General features: G+C 38.8%; 1 protein-coding gene across 1 annotated transcript; it reads left to right on the top strand.

Annotated features, from left to right (window-relative positions):
- Positions 1-1,374: 1,374 nt before the first annotated feature.
- rps15a (ribosomal protein S15a) lies at positions 1,375-7,882 on the top strand. Its single transcript, XM_020705677.2, has 5 exons — positions 1,375-1,471; positions 2,174-2,311; positions 2,456-2,535; positions 3,375-3,460; positions 7,750-7,882. Exons 2-5 carry the CDS (start codon positions 2,179-2,181, stop codon positions 7,841-7,843), a joined length of 393 nt encoding a protein of 130 aa, XP_020561336.2. The 5' UTR covers positions 1,375-1,471; positions 2,174-2,178; the 3' UTR covers positions 7,844-7,882.
- Positions 7,883-11,082: the final 3,200 nt, after the last annotated feature.

Genomic DNA, 11,082 nt, shown 5'->3' with positions numbered 1-11,082 from the left:
CTAAACTGAACCGAACTGAACCATTCAAACAATTAACTTGTATTTCATTGATAAACAATAAAATATTTAAACTGTATTAAAAATAAAATGTCCCAAATTTTATCAGAATCCCTATTTCTGCCACATTTGTAGATGTCTAACTCAATCTGCATTTGTTTGACGTTCAAAAACTTACAAACAATATGCTTCACAGGACAAAAAGATTTTTGGTGTAAAATGTGAATTGTCCTACAGCTACCCATTGTTGTTAAGCACAGATATTGCAACATTTCACAAAAACAAAATTGTGAAATACATGGCAAATTCTCAGAAAATGAAACATTTAAAAGCATAAATCCTGAGCCGGTGGACAAGAGAGGAGGAACTCACAATCAAATCAATGACCTTGTTAACTCGCACACCAAGTATCCAATCATTATCAGATTTCTCAAATTATACAATATCTTAAGTAACATTTTAACCAGATAATATAATTTCCTTGCATGTTGTGCATTTCATCCCCATAAATAATATAGTTAACAGAACAAAATAATGTACAAAACTGATATTCTCGTCAGTGTGTCCGTCTGGCGGAGCAGATATATGAGCGGACGGACGGACATATTAATTGTCCACTGGGGAAAGTTGTTTTCATAGTAAAACATTTCTTCATAAGCTATGGAATTATGGTATTCATACATATGCCTTTAGTTTGTTTTATTTATGATAAAACAATGTATGGCGTATGTCTCAAGCATTCAGAAAGCAACAAGAAATTTTTCATATATATATATATATATATATATATATATATATATATATATATACATATATATATATATATATATATATATATATATATATATATATATATATATATATATATATATATATATATATATATATATATATATATATGTATGTATGTCAAATGTCAATTTATTTATCATGAGAAAATAATTAAGCCATGACAACTATTTCATCTTTTTACTTTTGCATTGTAGATGTTCTATTTAGCATCATTTGAATTTCTTTAAAATTATTTTAATGTGACCATGTAAAAAAAAAAGGCAGGTTTCTGTCTCATCATTTTCTTTTCTATGTTTTGATTTACTGTTTGTCTATGGCTTTGTTTGACCTTGTTGTATATGAATATTTTCATATATATATTTTCAATTGAATCCAATTAAATCAAAATCATGTCAGTGTTCTTGAACTGAAGACAACAATGCTGCAGGGGGCTAAAATACCTTTACCAAAATACATTCAGCTAAACTCCACGTTCGTCTTTAAATGGTTGATAAAATTTCAAACGCAGTATCTGTGTTTAAATTGTTGCATTATAGTTTTACTTTCGAAACAAAACGAGATGATCGGGTGATTTAGAGCTGAGGTGCTTCATCTTGACTCATGCATGGATCTTTGATTTTTTTCCCCCCATAATGCACAGCGCTTCCTATCTCCTTCCTCTTTCCGCCATATTGCAAAACCGGTGAGATGTCGATTTTTAACACTACTCCTAATCTTCAACGAATCTAAGGCATCAGAGTGTTAGAAACGTTGCTTGTTGGTCTACGTGGAAGCAAAATGTCATAGTTTTCTTTCTGTATGATTATTGTTTCATTTAATAATCGAATGTTTGGAGACTTGTTCAATAAAGTTCGCACACCAGTTCTGTTCGGCCTGGGAGTCGGTGCCCTCACGCACCCCGTGAAGCTAAAGCTTCGCCTCGAATACAGTGCAGTTTTTTCCGGAATGAAGAATAACCTTTCTGCTGTCTGTCAAATTGTGTGCGATAAGCGGCTTCTTCTCCGTAACGGCGTCATTAGCCAGTGTGTGGGGAAATAAACGCTCTTCGTTTCGGTGTAGCCGGCTAAGCTAGTGCTCCATCATAGAGCGAGGAAACTTCAGTTGCAGCGTGGACATCAATGAATTTGAGCTTGTTTAAAGCGGGGATTATAGAAATAAATACGATCTCTGAATTATTTTTTCAAAATCACTTGGTTGTTTAGATGTTCACTATCAATCGAGCCGCCCAGGCCTACCCCAGTTTGAAGATGTTAAGCGAAGTAGTGCTGAAGTTACATTGAAGTCTGAGATAGAAACGTCCCTGAGGAGAACTAGCCTTCTCCTTTCTAATGTCATTGTGTGTAGCCTTGATGAGTGTTTGTAACCCCCTCTGGTGTGTCTGCAGGCATCATGGTGCGCATGAACGTTCTTGCAGATGCTCTGAAAAGCATCAACAATGCAGAGAAGCGTGGGAAACGCCAGGTCCTCATCAGGCCGTGCTCCAAGGTTATAGTGCGCTTCCTAACCGTCATGATGAAGCACGGTAAGACGCTTTGCCCCTGCTTCCTGCAGGAGTGGTGGTCGGCAGAGCCATCACAGGATGTGTGCCGCTAGCATCATCTCTGAATCCCAGCTGTTGGCGGGTTTCTTTTGTGTGAACGTGTGCTTTCTCTTCTTGCTCACGCAGGTTACATTGGTGAGTTTGAGATCATCGACGACCATAGAGCTGGAAAAATTGTCGTCAATCTCACAGGCAGGCTGAACAAGGTGAAGTTTCATGAACACTCATCGGATGTTTGGGAATCTCTGGAAGCTCCTGTGTTTATTCCAATCGGGAAGCTTTTTACTGACAGGTTCTGATAGATCAGATGTTCTGTGCAACTATAGGACAGTAGGCTTTAAACAGAGTTAAGCAATTGATGCAGTTTAGTGTTCTTTTAATCATGTATATAGTTTCTTAGACTGCATACAGAGGATCCACTGTTTTTGTAAATATTTCTTTCCCATTTTCCCCTCATTGTTCAGATCTGATGGTTAATGCAGCATTGTTTGTTAGGGAACCTTGTAATACTCAGAACGGGAACATTTGACATCAGTAAAGTTGGCGGGTCTTTAAGACGATGGCTGTGTCTGAATTTCCACCCTATAACCCCTACCTGCTAAAAAAAAAGTAGTGCCCTGAATTTTAAAAGCAATTCAGACACCATGCTCACTACTTTTTTCTTTTTATTTTAAATGGTGGATATGACCATCGATTTCAGTTAAAATCTCATTAATAGGAGTGTTTTGTGACTTTTATTTTTGGATCCACTGTCTGAAGATAAAAAAGTTGATGTTTTATTCAAAAAATACATCTAAATAATTATTATTTTTTGCAGAAATTGTTCTGACGCATTGTGGTGTAGTGAGCATCTATGCACACTGGTTTTTAGCAGAGACTTGAGGGACATTTTTAGTGCACTAGATTTTGGAATTGTAGATTTGGACAACACTACAACATGGCGAATGCACTATGTAGTGCACTATGTAGTGGTTAGGGTGGGAATCCGGACACAGCCGATGTTCAAAGTCTGTTCTAACGACGATGGCGCTCTTCTCTCTTCCAGTGTGGCGTGATCAGCCCACGTTTTGATCTTCAGCTCAAGGATCTGGAGAAGTGGCAGAACAACCTGCTGCCCTCAAGACAGTTTGGGTGAGAGCAAGAACTATCATTGACTAAATGAGGTCACATAGCAGGATTGGTTTGGTTTTTTTCTTTTAAAAAAGGGGATCAGATCCAGAAAGAGGTTAGTTTTTGTGAAATAGTTTCCATGAAGTTTATCAATGCAGAGATGAAGCAGAACAAAAGCCCTTTCACTGTCTTTAGTCTGTTTTGTGCCAGGTTTTGTCTGAATTTAGTTTTTGGATATTTTAACTTTGGAAGCAGTTTTGAAAGCATCTGTGAATGTTTGTGTTGGAGACCACAGCAGTATTATTAATTATAATTATTATTGTTGGAAGTTTTAGCTAGTATTGTTGTTTTATCATAGGTGAGATGGCTAACAGCAACACTTCTGGTCTGTTTAGTGAACAATTTTTATCAGTAATAGTATCTGAAATCTGACGTTCGCGCCTCAGATTCTTTATTTTTGAACATAAATCCTTGGAGAGGCCGTGCTTTACCCCCAAACACAAGGCCTAAAAGGCAAAGTTCTGTGGATTTCAGCAGTGTGGTCTTCATGTCATTAAGCTCTTTGTTGCTCTGTTAAATAAAAGGCGTCTGTGATGTTGCCACAGGTAGATTTGGGCTTCAATCTCTCATGCAGAGACTTGAAACTTCAGCTTTGGACTTGAGAATCTAATGTTCATAAGTTCATGTTCTGATGTCCACGTCCAGGAGATCTCTGTCCATTCAAATGGAAAAAGGTTTCTGTTCCAGGCTTTTGCTGTATTTTCATTTGTGGGGAAGTAGAAACACCTACCTGCGGTTGGTTGTCCTTATTTTGAAATGATCTAATAACAATTAAATGCCAATTTTAACTACAATTTTGAAGACCTTATTCTCCATCTAATTTGGGGCAGAAAGGATCCACTAACCTTGGGTTCACCAATCAGAATCTGGCATCTTAACAGGTTCTTGTGACATTTTCTCATGATGGACATGTTTAAAGAAAAAAAAAAAGAAGCTTAAAACTGCATTTGAGTCTGCAAACAGTGTCTAGCAATCCATTGTAGTTCTACATTTGAGTATTTCTTTATTCAAATCATTCATTAGGAGCAGATGATACAAAATTCTGTTGGAAAAAACACATACGGTACGGTGGACCTCAAGCTCCCTGCTCCGCTTCATTCGGATGCATTCACTTGCAGACGACTAGACGCATGTAGTAGGGGTGGACGATGCAGAGAATTTGTGTATCGATCCAATACCAAGTAATTACAGGGCTAGTATTGCCAATATCAATACTCTTTACTTACAATATTAGCATCATTGAACAATTTGGTAAATTTTGCATTTTTCCTCAACTATGTAAACACAAGACAAAGACTTTAGGCAAACAATGTTTGACAATGACAATCTGAACTTAAGATGCATCAAGTGGTTCATTTATTTAGCTTTCATTCCTGTTGAATTGGCTTGTTTTTTGTGTACCGGCACATTAGTCGCATCGGTGTCTGCTGTGAGAAGCGGCTGCGATTTCAGTCAAATTCCATTCATATTCTAGCTTTTGTTGCAGCTGATGGAGAAACTCCTGCAGTGTAGTATGAGATAGTTGCAGGAGCCATTGCTCAGATTTTTCCCAATGTTGTACTCTAATTTTTTTTAAACAATACAAATGCATTCTTCATCCTGATTGGCTGTTGACCTTGTCAATCAATCTCATCCGTACCATGTGTTCTGTATGGAATATGTTCAGTTTGTAATATTTAAATAATTCTTTGATCATTACCAGATCTGTTCAATAATACAGGATTCGTTTTATGAAGATTTGAACTTTAAACAAAAGAATAAGGTGTAAAAATATTTATGTCTGAGAGAACTTGTAAAGTGTTAAAGCCAGAAGAAAAGGATGATTTGGTGTTTTTTTTCCCCCCCAACATGCTCTTGTGACATTTTTCTGATGATGGAGGACATATATAGAAGATAAAGCTTAACCCATGGAATCTAGACCCATTAGTCTTAAAATGAAATTGTGGATTTTACCACAAACCAAGTGGACGATAGAATCCATTTCTGATATTTTTCTGTTACACCGGCACTATGGGTTCTTGTGGGTTAAAATTGTGTTTCTGAGTATTTCTTTAGTCAAATCATAGTGACTCGGAAGCGGACAAAAATGCAGTTTGTCAGTTTGTAGCTGTGATGTAGGTGATACGGTAGGTGGGACACAAGCTTCCTGCTCCACTCCATTCTGATGCATCGACTTGTAGACAAATAGATCCATGTACGTCTTTGTTTTCCTCGTCTGAGCTGGAATCTGGATCAAAACTATAGGGCTGAATGGAAACAATAATATTCGCCATTTATGTTGCATTGTTATTGTTGGTTTGGGGTGGTGAGGGGCTGTAAGCTAACGGGAGAGACTGTAAACAAAGGAATGTTGGGAATGTGGGAATGCCGCAACTCAGGCAAATTTCTAAAAAAAACATCTGCTGCTCTGCTGAAACTATGTCCTAGAAAATGACTTAAATTAGAGACAACTGGGAACGCTGTTAAAAAAGATCAAACAATGAACAGAATGGGACTTTAATATATGCAGGTTTCACCTATGGCGTGTTCTTTTTAGAATTTAACCCCTGCATGAAATAAGAGACCGTTGTAATATAACTCCTGTGTTTGAACTCGCCCCCCATGTATTCCACTTTTTCCTGTTGGCTCTCTGCCAACCAATTCATGCGCTGGTGGGAGGGGCTTGTTGGATGTTGGTCAGTCCTTCAGCTGTCCTGCAGCAAATGCTTGGTTGCCTGTGTGCATTATGTAAGGGTTAATGGCCAATGAAGTATGCATCATCACTTTTTAACGCACGCCGTGGAAGCCTTCGCTTCGGACGGTTGCTTCAGCGAATTGCGTTAAAAAGTGATAATGCACACCTCGAAGGCCATTAACCCGCTTATACCACTTACAAAAGAAATAAATGGTAACCAGTTTTTAGTCTTTAATTCTTGTTTTTTCTGTTTCGATTTGGATCACTTTCTCACAAAAAGCAGACTATTTGTTACGTGGTGCAATAGTCCGCGTCGCGCCACACCACAGCTGCAGTCAAGATTCGGCGATATAAAGCGATAGATGGATAGATAGATAGATAGATATATGCTGATCTTTCCAATGTGTTGAATAAAGCATCAGTTCAGAGAGAAAGTTCACATCTTACAGCTTGTTTTTGTCCAAATGATGAAGCAAAAGGTTGTTTCAAAGAAGCAGGCGCAGTGATACAAAATATTTTAGATGGGTAACCGGAACTTCTTTTTTCATCGTGCGGTTATCCTGTGGTATATCACTTTTTAACGCACACATAGCAGCCAATCAGAATTGAGTATTCACCCGGACCGTGGTATAAGGGAAAGATGGCCCACTCGTGTATTCAAGCACAAGGGGTAAATTATCTCTGAGATCTGATCTAGTCATCCCTTTTGGATCTGATCCATCATCGTTGAGCTCCATTTGAAGGTCACTTTTGAAATGGATTCAAATAGCCGTTTAAAAGTGTTTCCACTCGCTCCACTTGTAGATAAAACCCGATGGCAGCGGGGAACTGCTAATTTTGGTCAATGTTTGTAGCTTATGTTGAGCTTGTTAAAGGTTACATTAGGCTGATCAAAGTCAACAAAAGCTGGAGGTGCTTAGTACAGGCCACATCTGACAAATAACACTAACCCCATTGTTATCGACTTCACTGCCATTTTAGAGGGTTGAGTGAAAAAGTGGAACATTTAAATGTTTTAAAAAGTATTCTGGTCCAATGTTGATGATGAAGCTGTAAAAAAAAAAGAACAGTTTGGTTTCCCTGATACCAGAAGAATTGTTTTACTTAAATATGTCTTACTGAAAAACAAAAAGCTGTGATATTTGGTTTGACTTTGATTTTAAGTGTCGTACACTTGTGTGCCCAGCCTGAGTGGGCTTATATGACACTGGAAGACAGAACATAGAAAATGGCCATCACAGAACTAAAACAACAATTTACAATAATCCACCCAATCAGAGTCCAGCAGAATACAGACCTGTCTTACCTCCTCTGGAACGCCTTTAAAGCGCCCAACATCATTTCTTGATGTTTTCTGGTAAAAGTCTCAACTTCTCCATGAATCGTGGGGAAGATGGCGTTGCTGTTTGCTAATCAGGCAGAGAACACTGCAGGGAGATGTTGGGACTTAAGCTCAGCATGTTTTGCTTATTTTCTTCAAAATTGCATTTCTAAATAAATGTTTCTGCGTATAGTAAGGAACCTCTTCATGCTGTGGTTCTTCTGAGATCATGCTAACTTTGATGTCCCCCTTCAGGTACATTGTGCTGACCACCTCAGCCGGCATCATGGACCACGAAGAGGCCAGACGGAAACACACAGGAGGCAAAATCCTTGGATTCTTTTTCTAAGATGTAAAGAACTGCAAATAAAAACAACCAGAAAAAGCTGCTGGCGTGTGTCTGATTTCTTATGTGAAGATGACTCGTGAGAGCGGCAGTCTGAAACATTACCCACAATCCTCAGAATCTGGGAGGCTGGAAATTGTTTTTAAAGACGCCTGTCTCATTTAGTGGGAGATGATCTGACGGGTTAAAGGTTTGGCGTTCCACATTCGCAGCATGGGTGCTAGTCGTGAGATGCTTCTGGACAAGAAACGACCTGGACCTGGAGTGAAGGAGGTCCAACATGCAGACCTGACTGATCAGCAGCTGCCTTGTTTATCCTAACAGCTGGAAGCCCTTCAGTCATCTGGGCGTTGTCCTCTGTTGCTCCAGTCTCATGTTGATTAGAAGGGAAGAGGAAACATGGGTTTGATCAGAAGCTACGCAGAGCCGACATGATTCCCATTTCCTGTTTGGAATTGCAGAAGGGAAGGCCAGCAGGAATATAAAAAGCTGATTTAGAACCTTGAAGACTTCATTTTAACACGTCATCCTTCTCTATTTTTGGTTACAGGAACTTCGTACATAAAGTGACTTAACAGTACCTGAAAAAGTTAAATTTGGCGAATTGTCACTTTGCAGTTACTTTTAATTTCCTTCATTTCTCTGCTGTATGTGATTAATGAATCTTTTCCTTATCCTCCATTTCAATTTTGATGGCCCAAAATCAAACCACCAACCCTTCTGAGAGATGTCTCCAACAGGGTTTTCTAAACCCTGCAGGTTCCTGAAAATAAAGTTTGAGGGACATGGGTGGAGAGGAATCACAGGAGAGGGAGGGCATTAATGCTTAACAAAAGAATAAAATGCAGTCTGGATGTTTCCATGAGTTTATGAAAATACTTTGAGAAAAAGATTGTTTGAAATATATTTTTTTTTTTATTCGCAGATGAAATAATCTTAGCTGAATTTTAAAAGATTCTGTTATTAAATCAACTCAAAATTACTTAGAACAAATAATATTATTTATAAATAGCCTTTTTATTTAGATAAAGTTTTTATTTTTAATTGTAAAAAAGCACATTTTCATCAAAATTACATTTTTTCTTATTTAATTGCATTTAAAGAAAAATCGACTGAAGTTGTGAATCATAATGGAAATCAATTTTAAAATTTATCAGTCCTAGAAATTACTGCTTCATCCCCATTGATCTTCAATTTAGTTTATTTCCGATTCTTTTGATTCTTCCCATCATTTAATCCTTATAAAACTAAACTGAATTTCCTTTTATTGGTACTGATGAATCCAAAAGTCTATATTTTATTAGATTATTTGTGTTTTAATGTTCAGTTGGTTTTAACGTTTTTTATTTTGTCAAAACAATTTTTGATTTGAGTTTTAAGGCCAGCTTGCGCCTCTGTGCATCCAGACTCCTGCTGGATTTCAGAGTTATGGACGCTCCTGTTGGCTGGGATGGTGATGCATCTTGAGCGAAGCAATTGACTGCTGTGGAGTCTGGCATGAAGGAAGCGATTTTCGGTGGTCGCATAGGTCCTTGTGCAAACATCACATCCATTCTGGCAGCAAACTGAGAAACTTATCATCAGAGTCTGGGAACTTGCTGCTGCATCACTTCTCCCAGAGCTCGCCACGGTTCAGCGGGTGACAGATGGCGCCCGGCCTCTTTGTGCCTCCTCAGCAGACGCTTGAGGGCAGTAGAGATGCGTCTCTTCACAAGCTCACCACCCACTCTCATTCTGCAGTCAAGCCGGGCGGCTTGGCAACCAGCAGGACTAATCATAATTGATTTACAAATAGCAGAATTGATAAAGTGAAATAACAGTAAAAGTTTGACACACGTATTCAGTGGAAAGAAAACAGATTTTGCTGCCTCCATGCATCACTTTGCCCAACGGTGAAGAGAGAGAAAAAAAGCACAGACGGATAGAAAATTGAAAGTAGAGGTGAAACAAAACAGTTTCCGATGAATGAATTCACACATTGAGTTTTGATATCAAGATTCCAGCAGAGACTCAACCAAAGAAACAAAAGCTCTGTGATTTGCTGTTCTACAAAAAATATGATAAAACGGGAAAGAAACTTATTAAATCTTTTGATTACAAACCCTCCTTTATTTGCATTTATAGTGAAAGTTGAAGGAAGGAAGGGCTTCAGCAGACAATATCCACCCTCTCCCTCTACAGAAGCATCAGAAACAAAGAAAATAAAAACAACAGCAGAAGCCCTGTTGAACTCCAGGATGTCTTTATTCATGTTAAGCGCACACGCACATACCCCCCCCCCCCCCATATATATATATATATATATATATGTGTGTGTGTGTGTGTGTGTGTGTGTGTGCATTTCTTTACTCGCAATGTATATTTTTTTTACTTAATTACTATATTCAAGACATTTTTGCACTGACATGGTGATGGCTTTCAATCTGTACATGACTCTTAAGTGACAATAAATGCATTCTATTCTATTCTATTCTATTCTATTCTATTCTATTCTATTCTATTCTATTCTATTCTATTCTATTCTATTCTATTCTATTCTATTCTAGTCCATGGTGTGAAAAACAAAGCCAAAATACTTCTGCTGGTAAGAGGAAATGTTGCTGATGCTCAAACACCAAGAGCCCTCTTTATGTTTCCACACACTGTTGCAGAGGATCTTTGGTGCATCTTCCAGCCATGTGATTTATTCAGCCACCCAGCGCCGCCCTGACAGACGCTGTATCTACAAAGACCCCAGGAAACTGTGGAATAAACTGTGGCCAGCTGGGAGGAAGATATGAAAGAGGCCCGTTGCTGCATTTCCCACCCAATTCATATGAATCTATGTATTCCAAGGTGAAACAGAAGGCCGAGCGTTGTCACATGGCCATTCCGCTGATACACTTATCTCAGATTTTGCGTCTCTGCCTGCATTTGCAAGTGAAGAGCAGAGGGTAGTGCTGTGGGAGGTGTGGAGGAGCCTGTGTGTATGATGAATGAGATAGTTGGGAAGCAGTAAATTTATGGCAGGGAATGCAGCCATCCATTCTGATCCGCAGTCCCCGGCTGTCCTCAAGGGCGCCGTACTCCTGTGGGCCCACCGTCACACAGCTGTGCAGACAACACCTGTGTCCAGGTAAACCCTGCAGTGTTCACCCCCCCCTCTTTGCATATCAAACCATAGTTAATTAATGCACAATGAGCACAAGCTGCTAATATACATATAATAGTGGAAAGGCCAAAGGCGCCAGCCAGAGTCTGCC

The sequence above is a fragment of the Oryzias latipes genome, chromosome 1 (assembly GCF_002234675.1).
Source record: "Oryzias latipes chromosome 1, ASM223467v1".
Lineage (NCBI taxonomy): Eukaryota > Metazoa > Chordata > Actinopteri > Beloniformes > Adrianichthyidae > Oryzias > Oryzias latipes.
Note: the sequence above shows the minus strand (reverse complement) of the source record. Positions and strands in the feature narration are given on the sequence as shown.